Below are 24,582 nucleotides of genomic sequence, written 5' to 3' on the forward strand. Positions count from 1 at the left end.
TTGTTTGTTCTCCTCCTCTGTTTGCTCGGTTGTCTGGATTTTCTCTGTGTAAAAGCTGTCGAGTGTTAAAGACTTCTTTTTTTTGTTATTATTCTTTCTCTTCTGAATTTCCTGTGACTGATTAGCCATCATTAGCCCAGCAGCTTCTCAGGTTTATCCTCGCGCTCAGTGTCTGTCTGAGATCTATTGGCTCCTGATGTCTAAGTTCTAGTTTTTTCCAAGGTCAAGCCCCCTGGTGGATTCCCTTGCTTGATCCTCTGCAGGAGGTTCCTTTACAAGTCTCAGGGAGCTACTTCCACAGTCGTATACCCGTCTGCACTGGTTCCCCACTTAGGCTTTAGTTCCTGGCTGTGTCTGCCTCCACCCACGCACGCCTCTGCTCAGCCGGCACTCTGCACCCAGCGTCCACTCTCTGCTCCCGCGCGCTCAGATTTCGCGTGCGTTCTTGACTTAATGGGGTCCTAGGTCTTGCTGCTCTCAGGAACAGGTCCCGGAGCTGCCGATGACTCGATGGGTGCCCCAAACTTGCTCTATTTCTTTTTAGCTGGGTTCGGAGCTCTAGGTGAGTGTGGAGAGGGTGGGGGTGGGGCGGTTGCTCAGCCCGCGATTGAGTGAGAGCCCTTTTTAGCCTGGAAATGTCTCGATTCCACGTACCTTCCACGCTGTGCCCTGTTGTGGGGTTCCTCCGTTCGTCTGGACTTGTTTTTATGTCCCCTTGAGGAGTTTTGTGTGTTTCGGTCAGGAGAGGTTAAGAGCTGCTTCTTACTCTGCCGCCATCTTAACCCGGAAATGGAGTAGTCTTTTAAAATCAAAACCCTACATCCTATACCCATATAAAGAAGTTATAAATAAAATGTTTATCTTCTGCATTTCTACTCCCACAGTTCTTTCTCTCGATGTGGATAGTGTATTTTTCTCATAAGTCCCATGTTCTCCTGGTTCTGCTCATTTCGCCCCACATCAGTTTGTGGAGGTCTTTCCAGCTAGTATGGAAATCAAGCAGTTTATTGTTCCTTATTGCATATCATACATCACAATTTGTTCAGCCATTCCCCAATCGAGGGACACCTCCTCATTTTCCAATTTTTTGCCACCACAAAGGGTGTGGCTATGAATATTTCTGCACAAGCATTTTCCATTATTATCTCTTTGGGGTATAAATCTAGTAGTGGTATTGCTGGATCAAAGGGCAGGCATTCTTTTAAAGTCCCTTGGCATAATTCCAAATTGCCTTCTAGAATGCTTGGATCATTTCACAACTCCACCAGCAGTGTATTAGTGTCCTACTTTGCCACATTACCTCCAACATTTATTTTCCTTTACTGTTATATTGGCCAGTCTGCTAGGTATGAGGTGGTACCAGGAAGGAACTTCTAGAACCTGTCTAGTCTGTTTCATTTAGTAAATGAGGAAAGATGGACCACATGAAGTCCAGTGGTCAAGTAATTGCCCCAAATTTCAGCACATATTCAGAACAGTGAAGCCTACCAGTTAGATGTCCTTTCTCCCTCTCTTCTCTCTAGCATCCAGTATTCTTTCTACTACCCTTCACTCCCCTCTTAATTATGAAAGCATTAATACTCAAAGAATATGGGGGCATCAAAGGTTAATAGTATTAAGACCAGAAATTATAATTTGTTAGTTTATTTATAAATATAAGAAAATACAAAAAAGAAATCAAGGCAAGAATCCTTAATGGTTTAGCTTAACCACATGGGAGGTTTAAATATGTCTGCTAAAGAAGATATAATAAAGAGACTTCATTAGCCTGATAGATAATGATATCTCAGTATCCACAGACTGCAGGTAGACTTAGGATATATAATGGATCCTTTTTCTGAATCCTGTTTTCCAGTTCTCTCTGAACTTCTACAAGACAGACGACCATCTCAGTCAGGATTGGGGACCAGATTTAGGCTGCTAAAAGGATGAATTGAAAAGGCTGATTAGTTAATTTTTATCATATGAAATAGAGGAATGCTGCCCAGCAGCTGATAGATTCTGTAGCCACCCTAGGGAAGAGACTGGAAGAATAATAATGAGTTGCAAAGTAGTGAAATCGACAATTAGTAGTTTTTCCCAATGAGTATGTAAGCCTTGGATATTGGGGGAATTAGGTAGGTAAATATAATGGCATGGTTAGTGTTGATTTAGAGAAAGATACCTGTCTATTAATTCAGGCTCTAAGTAAAAAGGTTTTTAGTTTTGACATGTCAATAGTCAATCTCTTAGTATTCTTTAAAAAACCCCACTAATAGAAGGACTCTCTGAATTGGAAAAATAACTATTTTACATCTTAGGAAGCTGGTTATTGAAAGCCCAAGACTTTTCAGTGATGTGTTTTCACACACACACACACACACACACACACACACACACACACACACACACACAAACACACACATGGTTTATAAGGATAGTAAGAAAGATGAAAACATTGAAGAGTAAGAAAACCAAAAGATCATCTGAACTTGCCTTTGGCATATAGTCAGGGAGTAGGAAAAGAGCATTTATTTTCTGACCTCAGTTCCATACTCACTCTAAAAGAGGTACAGTATTAATGTCAGAGTAAAAAAAAAGTCAGGGAAGATATTCAGTTTAGAATGCCATTACAATGCTGTCTTTTGGAATTTTATTTTGGCATAAATTATTTCTAATAAATAATGTCTACAGTATTTAAAAATTTAGGAAGCTGGAGACATGGCAGGCATTACATCATGATTTCAAAATAAACAAGAGATGAGGATATCAAGTTATTACTTTTCTGGAAAGAAGATTGAATATGATTTAAAGATAAGATGGCATTTAACTTTGGGATTGCTTTTTATTATAAATGGAGATTATGATCACAAATTAAAAAATTTATTCAAGGAGAGCTAAGAAAAGCTATTCAGATATTTATAGGGAATGTTTTTTTATTGTAAGGATGAAAAAAGGAGAATCTTGGTAAGAGTTATGAATCATGGGATCATAGACTGAAAGCTGCATAGGGCCTCAAAGACCCTAGTCCTGCCTTATCATTTTACAAATAAGGAAACTAAGGTTTGGGAAGATTAAATGACTTATATAAGGTCACATAAGAAGTATCAAAAGCCATGGTACTACAATTCTTCCTAAATTTTTTTGGAGAATAATAACTTTCAAAAAATAGTAATTTCTGTCTGTTCTGAATTATAATTTACTTTTATCAGATTATTTCTCTCAATTTTAATCAATGGTGCATGAATAATAAATGTTTGGACTTTGGAGAACCCATTAATAAGAGTGGATGCCAGAGGGTTTGAGTAAAACTGTGAACACAAATGAATTAAAATTGGTTATGAACTTACTATTGAATACAAATAGAATACTTTGAGTTTCTACAAAATAATTTATTCCAAGAAAAATAGTCTGAAGCTTCAGATTATTGAGCACCTCCCTATTGATAGGGCAAATTCATTTTAAAGGTAGCCTGTTTCTTCTTTAAGAAAATGAATGGATGGCATATCAGAGGTTTTAAGTCAGCAAAGGGAAAAACAGAATATAGATAAGACCACTAGAAAATTATATTGGCAAAAGTCATTATGACAAAAATATCTTCCCTGTAACATTTTCCTAAGCCTCTTTTCAGATAATGAAAAATGGAATGAGGTCTGGCTTGTGTACACGAAAAACCAACTTTTGTAAGGATAAACAAGAAAAAAATAAATATTTTAGTGGTAGACCATAGTAGGCTTTGGTGCATGAAGTAGGACACAACTCTGCTGCTGCTTCACAGTGGGCCTGAGGATGGCCCCAGTTCTGGGTTGTTAAGAATCAGTATTGAGGGGCAGCTGGATGGCTCAGTGGAATGAGAGCCAGGCCTAAACACAGGAGGTCCTTGGTTCAAATCTGGCCTCAGACACTTCCTATCTGTGTGACCCTGGGCAAGTCACTTAACCCCCATTGCCTAGTCCTGTAACAAATAAAATTAATATAGAAAGATATTATTAAAAAAAAAGAATCAGTTTTGATTTAGTAGTGATTTAGCACTACTATAATGCCTGCATATGTGTATGTATTCTAGTCATTGTTGCTAAAGGGGTTTGTTATGTTTCTGGGAAGCTTAGCTGGCTTTTTGAGAGAGCTTCCTTTTCCATTTGGAATCCTTTTGAAATATCATCATCATCTTTTAAAGACTAGTTGGCCGGCTTTCACTTTCTATTCCCTCCTTACCTGAACTTTGTCCTCCCTGGAAATATTTCTTTCTTCCTTCCCTGCTCGGTCTGCTTAATTCTTCAATAATCTGTTGAATATCACCTTTTTAAAACTCTCAATCTCAGTTCTGGCTTGACTTGCTTTACTTTAATTTTACTGGGAGAAGCTTGACCAGGAGCAGATTCAGCTATGGAGCTGAATTTAAGGGAAATGGTGGGGGTGGGGAAAGGAGGGAGGATGCAGAAGATTGGGGATTTGTAGCAGAGGTACCATAGTTTGAGAAGGTGATGTGGCTTGTTGTAGAGTAATAGGATTTATCTTGGTTAGCTAGAAAGAGCCTACTCGGCTGGCAAGAGAACTTAGAATCTTGTCACAGGGACTCACACAGAGATTCTGGAGGCTGACAGTTGGGTTTGAAGCAGCTATCAGGGTGAGCCTGTGTCTTTTGGGGATTCAATACTCTGGAGTTGTTTTCCTTGGTTGTAGACATTACATCAAGACCAGTGAAGCTGTAGGTTGAGAAGTAGATTTATCTGGTGTGGTGGACACACACAGATTATCTCATCTCCCCTTACTTTGCCTGTGGATTTTATCTTGCTGTGTATCCTGATTTCCATTGATTAGCTGTGACATCCTGAGACCAGCCAAGGACATCGTTGTGAGATCCCCTTTACCCTGTCAAGCCAGACTGCTTTGTCTTAGGCAGTCTGCTCATAGATTTAGTTTAGTGTAATCTGTGTCCATCCCTCTATTCCCTGATAATTTTCACTAGACCTTAGTGGCAGTTTACCTAATCCACTTCATTACCCATCCCAATTAGATCATTAAATATTTCAGTTACTACACTCCTTCCTTGTCTATCCTTTCCAAGATACCTTTATTGACCATTTGGACCCACTGTGAATTAAAGCTGTTTTCCTTGGTTTTATTCATCTATCTGTTATCCAGCTATTCCCCAGCTCAGGGTGTGTTATCTGTTTGCTTTCCCTTTTAGTCAATTAACTCTCCCCTTTACCCTACTTTAGTGAGGGACTATTTAACCCTCCTCATAAAAGGCTCCAGAGGAAACAGAACATAGAATCAGATAGCTTTCAGAATTCTCATTTTGTCTTTTTCTTCTTAGATACTTATATTGCTTCTTGGACTGTTATCACCTAATATTCAGCATTATGCTATATACTGCTTATGAACTTTCATTATTTACAAGATTTCTATTGATTGCTAAGCCATGCAAAGATCAGTAATGTTTTTAAGCACTTGGGGGGAAAAGACTTTTAGCTCTGAAATAAGATGATTGTTTCTCTCTTCCCAGTTTTCAAAAGCATCCATCTTTTTAAAGTTGTCATCAACATTTTTAACAGATTAATTCTTTGAATACTCAGAGAAATATAACAGATGTCCAACTAGGCTGATAATTATAAAATGCTTATTCATCTGTCACCTCTGGCATGTGGTTTTATGAGAGAGTGGAAGTTCGGAACCATGTAGCACACTGGATGGAGTTGAAGTGTGGGGGAGGGTGGAGAGTGTTTGTACTAGGTTAGAGGAAGGCTACCATATGTCTGTTCCAATTTGATAGTCTATGTGACTAAGGCCCCAGAGGTACCCTCAACTTTTATGGCTGATACTAGATCCTCTTGGAAATATACTATGGTATTTTTGGAAGAGATTATCACTAGAAAAATATGATTGGTTGTGTGGTTTGATTTTATTCAAATTGCAATTATGAAGGAATCTGTGAATGAGATACCTGCATATTAGAGGCTGGCTCATAATTAATCCTTAAGAAATGTTTATTGATTAATTGTTTCTGAGTCCCTTGGAAATAGTTATTTTTCTATTTTCTGTTGCTTCTTCATTTTCTCTTTTTTTTTTTACCTCAGTAACTGAGATGTCTACTTCAATTTCTTATCAAATATTTGTCATTCCCCCCAGCTCTCTTTAGTGTCCTTGTCCATCTTTAACCTTCTTCTACTGCTTGCCATTATAGATTGTTAATTTTAATTTTAGTATATTTTTTCTATTACGCACAAATAATATCATCCATTATTAATCACCCTCAGAGACTCTTGCCCCTTTATTCCCATCTCTTCACTTCTCATAAGTGCTCTGACAAAAAATCTGAGGTAGCCACTGTTACATAAATGGTAAGCGACTTCCAGATGGGTTGCTTCTCTTCCCTCCCTCATATCCCGCACATTATCTGCCTGAAGAAAAGAGGTTGTGATCAGCTGTGGTCGCCCAAAGCTCTAAAAGTTTTCTTAACAAAGCAGAAAGACACTGGCAAAATAGGACAAGAATGTTCATAGACTTGGACAAGTGTTTTATAGTGTCCATCTGGGTAGAGAGTAATCCTGTGTATATCTCTCTTTTTTACTTTGACATTTCTGAAACAGCAACACTGCTGTGCTTGGAGAGCTCCATTGTAGAGCATGACTACCTTAGGGTTAAGGAAGCTTTTTCCCAGAGCACTGACATGTGAATTGGCATTTCTTCTTTGGGGATAGTGGAAGGAATACATCCTCCTTAGGACTGGGCACTTCCATACTTCCTATTCACAGCAATTCTAGAGGGCAGAAGCACAACTGTGTTCCACCAGTTTTTTATGAGGATAGACTGCCTATCCTTGGGTATAATTGTCCCGAAGGAGAGATTGTTCTTGGCAATACCTTGCTCTTGCCTCCTTCTATGTTCCCTTACCTTGATCCCTTCCATGAACCTGATATCAGACTGTCATCTGTCCCAGTAGAGACCTGATGGAACGGTCCTCTGCCCTTCTAGAGCCAACCACACACAACCCTCCTCCTCCATCTGAATATGCTTCAGAAGCAGTTTTGGCTCTGCTATATTGGATTTGAATTCCTGTGATCGATTTTTTTTTTATTTGTATGAATGTAAGTTAGCTGAAACAGCATGAACGGTCTACCAAATGAAACAATTTCCCACCCAGAACATTAATTCATTGCTCTCTGTGGGTGATGCAATTTATTATGCATTATGGGGAAGGCAATTACACACCAAGGACTTTGGAAGGGTTGGCAGTCTGAAAGGGTCAGGGAACAAAGCACCACAAGTAGAGGTCCAGGTCTATAAGACAAGAATTTGAGAAGGGGATATTGGCCAACCTGAGATGAGTAGAAGGTAGCCCAGGTCAGTGTGAAAAGGTTTTTACAGCAGAAATGAATGTTGAGTGGAATTTTAACGAAGGGATATTTTGAGGTGGAGGAGAAGCTGAGAAAGCATTTTGAGTTGGGAGGATTGGCATGGGCAAAGACGCAGAGGGCCAAAGAGGGACAAAAAGGTTAGTTGAGGATGCTTAGGAAGTTTGTTTGGCAAAAGCACAGTGGGTAGGTCAGAAAAATGGTGTAAAAGTGTCTGGAAAGGATGTGTGTTTGTGGGTAAGGTGGTCAGGAAATGCCAAAGAAGGAATGCTTTTAAATCTGTTATCAAACATTTTGTGTCTGATATGAAGGGCAGTTCTAGGCCTAGAGTGATGCTGTAAAGAGGGAAAGTTAGGTCTAGGGCACTCTGCGGGAAGGGAGATTTTGATGATAGCACAAAGAATAGATCAAGGGAAAGAGAGATCAGAAACAAGGAATCCAGCAAAGGGGATGTTAGAAATTCTTGCAGCCACCCTGGTGAATGAGGAGTAAGACCAGCCTTGTGTTCACAGAAATGACATCCTTTGTTGTCTGAAACAGGGCTGAAGTGACAACATACAGAGTCAGGGAAATGTGAGTTGCTGGCACCACTCACTGCTTCATCTGAGGACATTCTCCACAAGATAACAGCCTGGCCTGAGCTGATGGCTGTTTTCATGGATATCACGTAACACCATCTCGCCTCCCTTAATCAAACCTTTTCCACAGGGAAGGTGGCATTGATTGCATTTGTCTTAGTCTGGTCAGACTAGCATGCTCTTGATTTGAATAGTACATCCCAAAAATTAAGTCTTTAACCTAACATCAGAATATTCATGCAAAGTGACCTCTTCATCCCATAAGGCATTTATTTGGTTCAGAGAGTCTTTCTGTATTTATAATCTGAGTTCTTTATTTTTTCCTTATGTGTTCTTTTGTTTTCATCCTTCTCTCTTCTTCCCCTCCCTCCTTTACCCAATACAAATCTCATGATTATAAATACTAGAGATCTGTTTCCCTGCCCATAATAAAAAGAATAATCAACTTCCTTTAGGGAGCTGCATTGAGCCTTTTATCATTCAGAACTGAGCTCAAGACCTACCAAAGTACTGGGCACATGGTACTCTAACTAGATAAATAAATTTTGACATGTAGTTAGGAGATAATTTTTCTTCTTTCTTTGCTGAAAAGATCAGCCTGGTATGTCCAATTAACATTATGGAAAGTAGTTTAGTTAATCCGAAGAAGAAAAGATGTCTATTTTGAAAGCATCGTTATATTTGATGTACGATGCATAGCAGAAATCTTGGTAGCCCACTGAAAAAGGATTTCTTTTGTTAGAAAACAAAAATTTCCAAATCTTTTAAACATTTAAAAGTACATTCTAATTATTGAATCTGACTTGAAAAGAAAAAAAAAGTCTGTTCTTTGAGTTAGATGTTCTAAGTTTGGAAAGGAACTCTGCACTTGGAATCAGAGGATTTGGATTCAAATCCCAGCTCTGCTATTTATGTGGCTTTGACAAAGTCCCTAAACTTCATTGGGTTTCTGTTTCCTCATATGTAAAATGGAAGAGTTGTATTAGATAATCTCAAAGATTCTTCCCAGCTCTAAATCTATGATTTCATTTTTTTAAGTCCTAATGAGATTTGTTTGCATATTAAATGCTTATATTTGCCTGTTATATTAATTACATGCTTTAACTAACTTCTGATTAAGTTTACATTATATATTAATCTGCACATGGGTATCATGTACTTTACTACATGTAAATTTACATAGAAGTTAATATTCTGCATGTTAAAATGCAAACATTGGATAGCTATATGGTGCAGTGGATAGAATGAATGCTGAGCCTGCAGTCAGGAAGACCTGGGTTCAAATCCAGCCTCAGATGCTAGCTGTCTGATCATAGGCTAGTCACTTAAACCTATTTGCCTCAATTTCCTCATCTGTTAAAAAAATGACCTGGAGAAGGAAATAGAAACTACTCTATTTTCTTTGCCAAGAAAACCCCCCAAACTCACAAAGAGTCAGACATAACTGACAATGACAAATAACACATGAACATAAGCACTCATGTTTACATGTTGTATTTTTATTGTACATATATTTAAAATATAAAATATTATTTTAAAACTTTTTTATTTTTAACTTTTAAAGCACTTTCCTATCTACACTCTCCTTTTAGTTCAATGACAAATTCATGATGTAGGAATGAAAATTATCATCCCCATTTTCCAGATACAAAATGTTAAAGCTGGAAGGTACTTCACAAATCATCCAGCTCAGCTTCCTCATTTTACTGACAAGGAAATATATCTTTATGACACTTTTTAACACCATCGCTTTGAAGATCTCACAATACCTTGGCCTCTGCTTTTGGAGAATGGACTTGAGAATAATACTTAGTCATCTGATAAGACCTAATGCCTTTTTAAACTAAGTGCAGATAATATATTTTGGTGACAGCCTGTTAAGTAGAACAAAGGAAGGAGATGCCAGAAACAGGGAATCTGGCAAGGAAGTTATTACAGATGCTATTGCTTCTCTAGCTGGGCAAGAAGAAAGGCCAACTCAATTTTAAGGTTTACTAAACTGGATGTTAAATTAACCCTCATATTAGATGGTACCCATGGTTGTTTCTGCTAGCCTCCTTGCCCTAATTCCAAAAATGCCCCTTTTGTAACCTAATAATGTATTTGTTCCATATATCATAATTTCTGCCTTAATAGCTTTTCTATTCTTTTTTTTAGTTAAAATTTATTTTTTTCAATGATCAAGCATCCATTTTTTTCTCCCTTATACTTCCCCTTCTAAAAAAAAGAAAAAAACACAAAAGACCTGCAACAAACATTTATAGTTAAGTAAAATAAATACTCATATGTATATAATGCTCCAAAATGTGTCTCATTGCACACATGTAGACCATCACCTCTCTGTTAAGTCTATTGCTTATTTGGTTGAGCACAAAGGACTCTTAAGTGTGCTTTGCTGTTAGTATTATTCTTTCTTTTTTTTCTGCTATTACTACAGGGCAGTATCACTATATCCACTGATTTGTCCTTAGCAATGGGCTTTCAGCTAAGAAAATAATAATAAATATAATACAATACTTTGTCAAATCAAAATATTCATGAGCTCATGTCTGTTGAAATACTTTGCACACTTAAAAGTGTTCTGCAATGTGCCTCTTTTTGTCTTATTCTTAATTTTTAAAATTTCTATTTCTGTTTCTTAAAATTAAAGGGACAGACATGATAAACTTTAAGACCCTTCCTCATTCTGAGATTGAATGATTTGTGAGTTGTTAATACCCTCCCTCTGAAATTACTTTGTATGTATTTTGCAGTGATATAGGGGATAGAAAACTGGCTTTACAGACAGGAAGACCTCAATTCAAGTTGTACTTTTGACTCATACTGACTGTGTAATGCTGGACAAGTTAGGTAACCTCCAGTAAGACTTCAAATGGCAGAATAGGCTCTCATCTGCATTGGCAATAGCAATTTCTTCACTGGGCATTCAACATGCCAGTGGAATAACATGTTCAGTTTACTGAATCTGTTTGACTTTTGACTTTTCTCATTGTTTCTTTGGTGCCCAAGTCATAGAAGATAATTAACAAATACCAATTGATTTAAATTGAAAATGACATTAGGTTAAGTCTCTAAACCCAGATTAGACACCTAGATTCCATCTGCTGCCCAGACCAGGTCTCTTTGCATAGTTTAGACTATAAGGTCCATGAGGGTTGGAGTTTTACCTTACTCTTCTTCAAGTCCTAAGTAGCGACTCAAACACAAAAGGCTCTGGACAGATTTTTTTCAAAAATTGAGCCCTGCAGAAATTTTGCTTATATATTTATGCATACTTAACGAGAGAAAAGGTTTTGGGTGATATAAAAAAAAAATTTAATCCCAGTCTGTGAAATCTTCTTCCCTCCTTCTCCTCTTTTGTCCTACCACTGGCAAAATAATTCATCAAATATTTCTCAAGTATGTCCTATGTTTAAGGTACTGTTCTAGATTCTTGGGATAAAATAGAAATATGATAATCAGTTTCTTTCCTTAGAGATTTTATGTCCTACTGAGAGTAACACTATGCAAATAAATACAACATACTATAAAGAAGGGGTGAACATGACCAGGGGAAATCAGGAAAAATTTTCAATAGGAAGTGGTACCTGAGTGGACCTTTGAAGGAAGGAAACCATTTATTCTAAGATATGAAGGAGTATATTTTCAGGTATAAGTGATCATCTCTATAAGGGTACAGAGTTAGGAGATCGAATACTATGTTCAGGGAAAAATAAATAAGAATGTTTTGACTGGAATGTAGACTAGCTGAAGGGGAATAATTTAAAGTAAATTTAGATAGACAGGCTGAGGCCAGATTGAGAAGGAATTTAAGTGCCAAATAGAGGAAATTGCATTTTAACCTAGAGGTTATATTACTACTAAAATTTTTTGAGCAATGAAGAGACATGATCAGAAGTGGCATGTGTGTAGAGGGTGGCTTGAAGAATGGAGAGACTAGAAGCAGGGAGGCCAATTAAGGAGCTCTTGAAAAAAGTAAAAGAAAAAAGAAACAAAAAAGAAGTAATTGAAATTTATACAGGGAAAGGTAACAAATGCTTAAACAACAGTGGAAGCCATAGCGACATGTGAAATGATGAGGTAGAATGTACATGATTTGACAACTCATTAGATATAGCAGGTGAGGGAGAGCAAAGAGTGGAGGGTGGCTTTAAGCTTACATACCTGAGTGACCAGATGATTGACGATGCTCTCAACAGAAATAGGGAAGTTTAGATGAAGGGCAAGTTTGGGCAGGGGGCAATGTGACTGTGAGTTTTGTTCTACATGTATTAAGTTTGGTATGACTAAGGCGTATCCAAATTGATATGTTTATCACATCATTGGAAATGGAGATAGAGCTCAGAAGAGATGAAAACTTAAATTCTTGATATGGGAGTTATTTCCATAGAGCTAATAATCAAATCTATAGGAACTCTAGAGATAAGGTATAGAGGGATAAGAGGAACCAGTATAGGGTCCAAAGGAAGATATTCTCACTTACAGGGGACTCACTAAGGGAGAATCAGAAGGAACAAGCAGAAGAGCCTGAAGAGAGTAGTGTCACAAAAAGCTAAGGGAAGACTTCATTACCAGAAGAGGCTTTTTCAGCAGTTCCAAAGGCAATATAATAATCAAGAAGAAGGGGAACCAAGAAAAGACCATTGAGTTTAGCAATTAAAAGATTATTGGCAACATTGGAGAGAACAGTTTCAGCCCAGTAACAAGTTTAGAAGCCAGATTGCAGGAGGTTCTCTTCTCCCAAGCTTGGTGCCTGGATTTGCTTCTGTAGCTACTTTCTGAGACAAAAGAATGAAGGTCAGAGTCAATGGATTTGGCAGTGTTGGGTATTTGATGACCTTTTGGCTCAGGCAGAATAGATGTTGTGGTCATCAATGGCCACTTCATTGATCTTATCTACACGTTTATGTGTTTCAGTATAATTCTACCCAAGGCAAGTTCAAAGGTACTCTCAAGGCTGAGAATGGAAGGCTAACAATAAATGGAGAAGTCATTGCTATCTTCCAGGAGTGTGATCCCGTCAGTATTAAATAGAGAGATGCTAGAGCCAAGTGTAGAGCAGAGTCCATTGGTATCTATGCCACCTTGGAAAATACTGGGGCTCCCTTCAAAGGTGGAGCTAAGCACGTTACCATGTCTACTTCTTTTGATGATGCCTCTATGTTTATGATAGGAATGCACCTTGAGAAATATAATAATCACTTAAGATTTTCAGTAATGCCTCCAATGTACTGTAATGGAGGATTATTAAGAATGTAATCTAAATGGTTTTGTGGGTTCACACTGGGTTGAAGGAGAGACAGGAATGTCTGATGATCTGGACCAAACAGGATAGGAAGACCAGGGTTTACTGCCAAGCTGATAACTGTCACAAGAATGGCAGTTTGGCCAACAGTCGCTTAGCTCACCTAGGTTAGGGCCTATGTAACCAGCAGGCAACAGGTAAAAGTTGTAACAGTTTTAATTGAATAAACAAATAAACAAGGATGGGTATTAGGGATTCTACTTTTAATAACTAAGGACAAACCACAAGGTCAAGGGAGGGACTTAACTATACTATTCTATTGACCAAAGCCAGGTAGGGCCCAAAGGAAGCAATATTGAAGTCACAGGGGAAAAGCTCCTCCAAACCTGGTTCCAGCCAGGTATGGTCAGCTCAGCTAAAGGGCCTGAGGATGGCTTTCAATTTGGATCTCACGGTAAATCCAAGGATGGTCTCAGGATGCCAGGAGCCAACTCCACCAGGACAGGTGATCCAAGGTACCCAGGTAGGGAGAGAGAGTTTGCAATGCTGTCCACCAGATCACAAACCACTTCCCCACTTGGTGCTGCTCTGCAGGTCTGTTGTCCACTGCTGAAAGCCTCCACCTCTCTCAGGATCCCAGGGAATCTGGTTGCAGTTTTCCCTAACTCTTGAGTTCTCCCAGGGTTAGCAACAGTTATGTCCCCAACCACTATGGAGTCTCTCTCAGAGAGCAAGAAGCACACTTCCTGCTCCTTCATTCCATCTTGGAATCTTCCAGCCCTTCCTGCTAGGTCCAACACTAATACTAAATTAATAACTAAATAACCCTCACAACAGTTACCAGATGCTTGGTACCCCTGACCAAGGTCATTTGTGATGACTAGCATTGTGGAAAGATTCACAGTCACAATCCATGTCATTATTGATATCCAGAAGACAGTAGATGGTTCCTGTGGCAAGTCGTGGTATAATGGGTATGATGCTGCCTAAGACATCATCCCTACTTCTGCTGGTGCTACAAAGGCTCTAGGCAAGGTTTTCTCTGAGCTGAATGGATCATTCATAGGGATGACCTTCTGTGTTCCTACTGTCAAGGTTTCTGTCATGGATTTGAACTGTTGTCTGAAGAAATCTCTCTTATATTATATTAAGAAATATATGGTGAAGCAAATATCAGAGAGGCCCCTAAGGGCATCTTGGGTTAAAGAGAGGAAAAGGTTGTATCATTTGACACTAACATACTTTTCTATCTATGATGCTGGTGCTGGAATTGCCCTTAATGACCACTTTGTCATGCTCATTTCCTAGTATCACAATGAATATGGTTAAAATAACCATGGTTTAGTAGACCTCATGGTTTACATGGCTTCCAAAGAGTAAAGTAGAGAGTCATGGATCTTTATCCCTAGTCAAAAGAGCAGTTACACTATTGGGAAGCCCACACTACAACTGTATTCTCTTATATTAGGAATCTCATACACCTTCCATATAGCCCTTGACTGAAAGCACCCCTCTATTATTGGAAAGAAACATAATGAAGTCCTAGGTTATGTGTTATGTACCATCAATAAAATTTACTTTATTTATTGCAAAAAATAATGAATAGGAGGTTAGGAAATAGAAATAATAATATAGAAGTTTAAATGATCCTAGGATTTTGTATATAAAAGGGACAAGAGGTAGATTTAGGACGATAATTTATGAGGATAAGATCAAATGAAAAAAATTTAAGGACTAAGGAGGCAGCTTATGTTTGCGTGTTGTATATGGAAAGCTCTCCCAGGAACCTAGAAGTTGTTTGTGCTTTAGAAAATATAGTCAAATTTTGTTTGTTTGGAGAAGAGATAAGAATGGAAGAGAATTCTCTATTTTGCAAAAAGGTGTAGATCTGATGTTTACAGTATTATGGTAAAAGAGATGCAATTTTGTTAGTTTTAGAGTACTTAGATCTTATAGTACTTATAGTACTTAAGGTGATTGATCTGCTGTCAACATGTTGCCAAGCAGAGAATCTCTAGAAGGACTGCAATAATAGATAAATCTATTCCCTTTAATTAGCACAAAAGTTATGGACAAAATATGTCAGTACTAAAATTCTTGAGTAGTTTCTTCCACAAGCAGAATAACCTTTACATCTTTTATACTCAGATAATTTGCTTAGAAAAAAAACCATTTTTATAAAGGATAGAAGATAAGCTTGAATTTTTGTGAAATCTGACTTAGTCAAGTCTGAATTAGCGATGTTTTATATATGCATATTATATATAAAACATTCCAGTATGTTTTAAATGATCACAGAAAGGAACAAGCCAAATGAAATGTATTAATGAAAAAAGTAGAAGAACACAGGATTTGAAGAGAAGATTTGGATTTGAACTTGACATCATTTGTGTATAATCCTGGAATTGGACTATGAGATCTGAGGTCCAGTTTAGTTTTGAATCCCATGATTCTTTAATAGTAGGACTAAATCATACTATGTAGTTATGTTGTTTGTTTCAAACTTTTTATTCAATGAAAATTATAGAACATTAGATATTAGAACAGGAATAAATCTTAGAGATCATCTAGTCTATTGCCTTCAATAATACAATGAGGATACTGAGGTTAAGATAGGTTTTTTTCATCAAGGGCACACACTAAATAAGGGACAGATCTGGGACGAGAACCTGGTTCTTCTGACATATGGACTGATGAGTTTTCAATTATATTTTCCAGAATACTTTATTTCTCTCACATATACCATGTTGACTTACTGAAAAATATGAATTAATGAAGTCCAAATTACTGTAAAGCCTAGAAGGGTAATGCCCTCCAGAAAACATTACCATTTATGTGACTTCAGCCTGTGACTTTTAAACAGGACTTTGCCTAGTTAATGCAGAAATGTTACCAAACTTGTCAATAAGATAGATTATATGGTTTGTACTTCTGCCCCTTGCACTAAAAAAATAAAAATTAAACACCCACATACTGAAATCAGCATTCCTCCCAGTGATAGATTCCTAAAACAAAGTGCATTAAGGAAATTGGAACTGTCATTAGTAGGGAATAAGAACATTGTTCAAGCCAAAACAATAAAATGGGTAGCTATAAATACTTTGAACCTTTTTTTTTTTAATATTCAAAAGTTAAAGCCAAGAATGTCTTCATTAGGGAGAATATAGCATTCTCCCCACCTAGAAAATACTGTGAATTAGAGAAAAAAAGGGTAGTCCAAAAAGTTAAAATGATGTACCATTGGATCCATATGGCTCTCTATCTGTCCCTGTGGAGAAGTAGTGGTGATTAAGAAAGTCATTACTATTGGTTATATTATGAAGTCAATAAAAATAAATGGAGAGCATCAAAGTTAAAGACATACAAAGAGGTGTTTGGTGGCACTGCTTTCTTCCCCCTCTCTGACAGAAGGCCAAGTTGCTTGTCTGGATGAGTCCTTGAGAGTACCATTTAGACTAGGCAGGTTAAAGAGCTAAAGTCTGAAATTGGAGACAACTGCAGTTCATTTCCATTTACCTTAAACTAATGAATACAAAACTAATCAAAAGGGGGGGCAGCTGGGTAGCTCAGTGGATTGAGAGCCGGGCCTAGAGACGGGAGGTCCTAGGTTCAAATCCGGCCTCAGACACTTCCCAGCTGTGTGACCCTGGGCAAGTCACTTGACCCCCATTGCCTACCCTTACCACTCTTCCACCTATAAGTCAATACACAGAAGTTAAGGGTTAAAAAAAATTAAAAAAAAAAAAAAAAAACTAATCAAAAGGGGAGGGGCCATTGCTAATAGTAATTGTTTCTGATCTTATTCTTTTCTTTCTTTTATATTCTTAGGAATTTATCAAAGAACTCCTATCTCGGATAAGAGGCATGAGGAAACTGAGTCCCCCCCAAAAGAAGGGTATATAATTTTTGGCATGGAGAGTAGAATTCTCTCCAAGAGACACAGAAAGGGAAATGGGATTTTGATCACAAGAAGACACTTATTTAAGAGAAAAAATAGTTGTCTTTCTGAGCAACTTTTCTTTTCTTCTTTTAGACATTTTATCCATTGGACGTTTCTTATTTGTTTTTATGGATTTTTTTAAACTTTTTTTTTTTTTTAAATCAAAGCTATCAATGCTTTGGATGCAGCACAACTGTCAATGGAGGATTATCCAACCAGATGGAAGACCCCAAGGGATTTGACGGAGGCATCTTGGTAGCTGACATGGGCAGCCCTATCTTCTGTGGCAAATGGGAGGGTGTTTGGAAGCTTATAGAGCAGGGAGAACGGGTTTCTTATATAGATAGTTTGGTAATATTTTCCCCCTCAATTGTATAGTTGACTCAGATGTCCAATTTCTTGTGCTTGTATATACACAATTATGTTACACTGTGGATGTGAGTATTATTTCCTGTGGATGGAATTGATGTTTGGTCATCCTTTAATTGGAGACCACAGCATATGTGTTTTTTGAGGGGCAACGTCACATTCTTAATGCAGGTGCTGAGATTTAAAAAAATTCACTTTATGCACCAAAGTGAAGACATTAAATGTATCAGTTCTTTCAGGAAGCTACACTTAAATTTTTGGTTGTTACTGTTTTCAAGGGTGTAACTTATGGATGGATTTCATATTTTCTTATTGATCCTGATGCTTTGCCAGATTTTCCTCACTGCCTCATTCATAATAATTTGGAATCATGTTAACCCTTTGTTTGAAGCTCTGATAGGATCTCTATAGAGGAATGCCAGCACTGTCTGAACAGTGTTTTACTACAGAAAAAGAAAGCACTGTGTAGCATTTAATTCTCTGCTTTCTACCAAATACAGTGTACTCTTTCTCCCATTAAAGCAGGTCAGAAGAAGGGAAGCATGTTAGAGATCTGTCTCTGGCATACTGGCTGCTTCTGGCCCTAGGACAACACTAGGTCTCCCATAGGGTTGGGTGTCCCATTTGAGTATCCCATTGAGCTGATGGGAGGCAGGGAAGCCTCTGCTTTCCATGATGACCTAATTCTAGGAAGTCTTGATGTCAGAACATGCTCCAAAAAGTGTCAGTTCTTCCTGACTCACTCTGTAGAATGTGGGTAAGGGCATAGCAGTTTAATAGGATCACAGGGCGAAACTGGGCAAAACTATGCTGCCCATTTCTTTACCCTTTCCTGGGGAAGTCAATTATCCTTTCTTCCATAGTCTATTCCTGCTCCTTGTAAGATGATTAAATAGGTCTGCAGTAGTGACATGGCTATCTAACCATGTTTTTTTGTTTTTTTTTTTTTTTAAAAGGAGAGAGGGAGGAGACCTTTGGCTCCTTTGGGTGGTATTCTTTATCTGCTATGTGATGTTCATAAGTGACCATGTAAAAGAAGACAGTAGTCAGGCATTTTATATCAAGGGTGCTCTAAACATATTTTATTTTTAAAAAGAAATATGTTTGTGAATTTTCTGTATACTGGCAAGCTTTTTAAAATGTATTTAATTTTGTAATGTTTACCAATGATTTATTTACAAGATATTTACTCAAATAAATGGAATAACTTACAACTCTTGTTACATGTATGCCTTACCAAACTATCTTATTGGATGGAGCATTTTTCATTTCTAAAGAATGTGTAATCATTTAATCTTCTCAGATGGCCTTCTGCATTTTACAGATTGGGGAACTAGAGATAAAGAAGCTTTGGTGGGTTCTAGCTCATTGAAGAAAGTAACCCAAATATCTTTGATTAATTATCATCCTATTTAAATCCCTTATCTAGACCAAGGATCCCCTTATTTAATTAGCCTCCCTTTTATATCTGGTAGGAGTTACCCAGAAACATTCATTTATTTTTTATTTTCAAAAGAAAATTTATAAATTAATTTATTATTTTTATTATTTTAAAGACTATTTATATTATATATTATGTACATAATATATAATATTAATTAAAAATAAAGTAATACAATTTAATGAAATAATTTACTCATTATTATTTATAGTTAATTGAATTTATTAATCAGATATTTATATTGTATTTAGAATGCTTTTCTTTAAACCTCACAAGCAAGAGGAGAAACCAGAGGATTTCCACTAACTTATTTGAATAACCCAACTGTGGTCTTTGGGCCAGTCTAGGACGATCTAGGCTTTTATCTTGTGCCTAAAATGGCCTTGTATATCTTGTGCTCCATGTAACATGAAACAGGAGCTATAGAAAATATTATTCATATATTTCATTCACAGACTAGTAAATGATTTTTTGTATTAGCTTAGGGCACTATTGTGCCCATACTTGAGACGGTATTTGTGGTATCAATTATATTAGCGTATGGCTGATTTAAATTTCTTAAACACTTGTTTATTCACCTCTGCCCTACCCCCACTGTAGAGTAAAACAGATTGCTGACATCCACATTGGAAATTCAGAAGTTATTTAAATTTCCTGCCTAGTGTTCTTTCAACCAAAGTTAAATTTACTTCGAACTTTATTGGCATGGTACTAATCTTTTTTATACTTTTACCTTCTGTCTTAGAATTGATACAAAGTATTGGTTCTGAAGCAGAAAAGCAGTAAGGACTAGGCAATTTTAGTTAAGTGACATATCCAGGATCACACAGCTAGGAAGTATTTGAGACCAAATTTGAACCCACGACCTTCTATCTATAAGCCTGACTCTCAATCCCCCAAGCCACTTAACCTTCCTCACATGGCACCTATTTGTAAACTTGAATGAATGTTGCCCTGTCATGCCTCGTATGGAATGGTATTTGCATCCAGAATTGGTCATGTTTCCTGTAAGTTGCTCTTTAGCAGGCATAATGGAACCTTTTGCTTTTTGTGATTTTCTCTAATTTAAGGTGGAAATTGGATATTTGGAATTCATGTTCCCTTTCCGATGTCTCAGGCCCAGTGGTGGGAATTTGCTCCTTCACTTAGGTAAAAAATTTAGTACTGGAAGGGATCTGTTGTGCTTGAAATTTTAGGAATGTCAATTCTCACTGCTCCTTACTTTTGCCCTCAGAGCATGTGGACAGAACTAGGATTCCCTGGCAGCAGTTTCTGAGTCAGGTGCAATTGCTATTGCCAGAGCATCCAAGAGTAATCCCCCACCTATCAGGGTCTTAATGGCAGAGGTGTGACTTTAGGGGGGTTCCAGAATAGAATATTAACTCCACCTGTCATAATAGGAGGCAACATCTAGTGGAAAGGACTCTAGTTCTGGAGACAAAGGACCTAGGTTCAAATCCTACCTCAAATTCCAATCGTCTGTGTCACTTCGGCAAGTCACAATCTCCCTTTGTGGGTCTCAATTAAATCTATAAAATGACAGGGCTAGACTAGATGACCTCTGCTGTTCCTTCTGGCTCTCTGTAGTCCTATGATAATGTGACATGATTGTTGGATAGGTATAGATCATTAAAAATGCATGTTTGCTCTCTTAGAAGTCCTATGGGACCTGACTAAAAGGTGGACTAACATTGTTTGTTAAACGATGCTTCACGGGAATCACATCTGAATTAGACAGAGACTAGAATCTTCCTCACTTCCACCATCTTCTGTCTTCCATGCCTTTATTCAATTATTTTAATCCAAACTGTTCATCCCAGAGTGTATAGAAAATCCATGCCTTCCCACGCAGAAAAGTGGAACTGAACAGGCTGTCCCTCAACTTACAATCCTTCCATGAAATAATGGAGAGCTTCTCATCCTCCCTGGTGTGTGAGCATGGATTGCCAAGACTCTGCGGTGTTTCCATTCCTACAGGAACAAATGCTGGAAATGCTTCATTTTTCAAAGGCATTCTTATGCCACAATGAATGCTGAACAGTCTTCTCTTGTTGCCTGGTCTAACTTGCCCTGGGACCAATTGTTTTTGGAGACTTCATTGTTCTTTACCTCTTTTGGCTGCCTGGGTGTTCCCAACGCTGCCATACCAGACTGGCATTTTGATGGTGAATTGTTATTTAAACAGCTTGAAATTAGACCTGGGATGTCTGATTTCTTTGGCGTTTTACTTACGCAAATTGGATAAATAAAGCCAGACGTGGCCATGCTACATATTTCCTTCAGGCTTCAGACACTTATTTAATAACACATTAAACAAAATTTAGCAGAGGGATGCACATTTTTTTTTGGTCAATCTTTTGTGGACTTCCTTTGTTCTTTCCTACATGGCTACCAAGCAAATTGAAGTGAATGAGATCAGATTTCATCAAAGTCCTACTGTATATGCTACCATATGTATATCCATTTGCATTCCAGCTTGACGCACATTTTTTATTTCTCTAATATTACCTGTTTGATAGTGGGAATGGCCAGGTGTTTGATTACCAGTGGCCAGGATGGAACACTCACAAACATGGATGCATGTGGATATATTATACATATACATATACATATATAAAATATAAACATATGTGTGTGTACATAATACATGCCTATCTATATGCATATCCATATGGGGATACTGAGGATCTGTGAATCAGCAAAAGGAACCCTGGCTGTGGGAGGTACCTGCATCATTGTAGAATTTTACCCAAGTGTAACAGTAGAAATGACTCTATGGCATTGACTAAGGGACTGAGATGTGAGGTACTTTGCTCAGAGTCACTTAGCTAGAAAGTGCTAGAAACAGAATTTGAACCCTGTGATATGATGCATCTATAATAGACATATCCAGATAATCATACACACATCGGCATAGATGATGTGTATTTACTCAGTGTGGACTTGTTATTTCATCATTGTGAAGAACCTCGTATAAAACTTTCCTTCTCATATGCAGATGGGCAACTTGTCTGTAATTTATAGCCTTGCAAACTTAGAACAGTGGGTGATTAAGGGATCTGTCTATAGCCATATAGCTAGTATGTGTCAGAGGTGAGACTTGAACTCAAATCTTCTTGATTCCAACGTTGGAAATACAAAAGTGTTTAATAGGCTTCCAAGAGGGGATAAGAAATCTTATTTCCCTGGAAAGTGCCCCAAAGTGAGAGAGATGTACCCTTCCATTTCTCACAACTAAAAATAAGGATTTTATACTCATCCAAGAGAGTATGAATGAACTAGAGAACTAGAGAGAGGATGAATGAACAAATAAAAAACACTAATTAGGTGTCTACTCCATGTCAAGCACCATGCTAAGCTTGGAGGACACAAATAGAGAGTTCTTGTTCTCAAGGACTTAGACTCTTATTAGAGGAGACAACGCATATAAAAGGGTCCATCTATAGGGTGAATAGAAAGGGCTAGAGTTCCTAAGGATTGCAATAGCAGAACTGATGGCAAAAGCCAGGGAAACAAAAATAAACTGTCAATGGTAAGGCCCAGATGGTGAGACCAGGGGACTTTAGAATCAGGTGACAGGGCAGAAGGTAAGGTCTAGTGGTCTTCTATTTCCCTAGAAAGCTTGTAGTTGGTATTTCCCAGCTCATCCAAATGGCATAAACAAGAATACTATTTTTTGTGTTGACATCCCTAGATGGCATCTGGGTGGCCAACAGTTTTTTGGGAAGGGTGAAGGGAAGGCAAGGGAGAAATATGAGGACAGTTTTTGCCTTGCACTTTTCCCTCTAAAACACATGCCTAGAGATCAGGAGCATTCTGATCATATTCTTTTAAAATGCCCACATTAACCTCCTCAAAGAATTTAGTAAACATAACTTATTCCTAGTAACCTACTCAATGGATTCTTTAAAATAGGAATATTAAGTTAGTTCACTGTAGTTAGTGCTTGATTTTGGTTCCCACTAAGTCAGAGAAAGGCACAAATCAAGTGATAACTGTCCTATCCTTCTAGAACACAAATCACTTAAAGGTAAACCACTCTCTGTCTCTCTCTGTCTCTCTCTCTCTCTGTAGCTCTCAGTCTCTCTGCCTGTCTGTCTCTCTCTTTCTCTCTCCCTCTCCCTCTTCCCCTCCCTCTCTCTCTCCCTCTGATCTAACTAGGTTTCTCTAGTGTTAGAACTAAATTTTTTGGTGCTGATTGACTTATACACATATATACACACACACACAAACACAAAGACAAGAAATAAATGGCCTGACTCAAACCTCATTTCTTGGTCATATGTGGACACAGAGTCCTGCCAAAAGACCTGTCGTTCAACGTCTGTATTTCCTCCAGCACCTCACTCATCATCATCATCATCATCATCATCATCATCATCATCATCATCATCATCACCATCATCACCATCGTCATAGCTAGCAGTTACATAATGCTGTAGGGTTAGCAAGACACTTTATATATAATTTTATTATCTGATTTGATTCTCACAACACAACAACTACTATGAGGTAGCTGCTATTATTATCCATGTGGGAAAGTGAAGCTGAGAGAATTTAAGTAGCTTGTCCGGGGTCACAGATAATTAGTGATGGAGGTGGGATTAACATTCAGGTTATCTTGGCTCCATGTCCAGCACTATCAACTACACTATCTACCTTCATATATTCTAGAACTCCAAGGATCAATAATTTTTTGGGATTCTTTCCCTTGGTGTAGATTATAGCTCACCCAAGGCTCAGCAATTCTTCAGGAGTTGCTATTGTTTTAGAAAAATGAACTATCTGGGAATACAACTCATTCTTGTTTGCCAAGGGTGGTCCTCTGAATATATTGAGTCAGTTGGTTGTAGGAGGGCTATGTCTGAAGTCTTTTCTGTTTTGTAGGACCTGTTAGAGAGCCAGGATCTAGTAGTAGATCTGGTAACATTTGTCGTTCAGCCATTTGATTCATGTCTAAGTCTTTGTGACTCCATTCCAGGATTCCCTGGTAAAGATACTGGCAAAGATACTGGCAAAGATTACTATTTCCTTCTTCAGCTCATTTTACAGATGAGGAAACTGGGGCAAATATAGGGGTAAGTAACTTGCCCAGGGTCACATAGTAAGATTTCGGAGGCCAGATTTGAACTCCTATCCTTCTGATTCCAGACCTGCCCATTGTGCCATTTGGCTACAAATGAGGAAACCGAGGATGAGAGAGGTTAAGTTTTTTGCCCATTGTCACACAGCTAATCAATGTTTGAGGTAGGATGATTAAGAAAAAAAATAATCCTGAACTCTGTGACCTTGGGCAAATCACAATCTTTCTCAGCTTCACTCTTCTCATTTGTGAGATTGTTGGATTCAGCCTCTTGATATTCCTTTCAGCCCTAGATCTAAGATCCTTTCTGATCACTTGCCAAATCATTGCTTCCTTGCAGTAGTATTGCTTCACTAAGAAGTAAAGCTATTCCAATATGTTCCCACTGGGATATTCAATTTTATAAAATCTTTTAGAGCTTCTAGGAGGAAATAACCCCCTAACCAGTTTTTTGGCTTCTGTTTTATTATGTGTCTCATATAATCTAAATTACTGTTAACTTAATTTTTTTTAACTTGGGAGAACTAAGGCAGTTTCTTAGTACTATCATACCGAGACACTTCCTAGCCCTTATCATAAGCACAGAATC

The 24,582-nt window shown here is 37.8% G+C and overlaps 1 protein-coding gene across 1 annotated transcript in view; it reads left to right on the plus strand.

The window, feature by feature from the left end:
* The window catches only part of PPP1R14C (protein phosphatase 1 regulatory inhibitor subunit 14C), a 124,967-nt gene extending 107,862 nt beyond the window's left edge, over positions 1-17,105 (plus strand). The window contains exon 4 of the mRNA XM_044674729.1: positions 16,989-17,105. Coding sequence (XP_044530664.1) covers positions 16,989-17,063 — 75 coding nt within the window. The 3' untranslated portion in view covers positions 17,064-17,105. The remainder of the gene's footprint in view (positions 1-16,988) is intronic.
* The last annotated feature ends 7,477 nt before the right edge of the window (positions 17,106-24,582 follow it).

Source organism: Gracilinanus agilis, chromosome 4, assembly GCF_016433145.1.
Source record: "Gracilinanus agilis isolate LMUSP501 chromosome 4, AgileGrace, whole genome shotgun sequence".
NCBI classification, from domain to species: Eukaryota; Metazoa; Chordata; class Mammalia; order Didelphimorphia; family Didelphidae; genus Gracilinanus; species Gracilinanus agilis.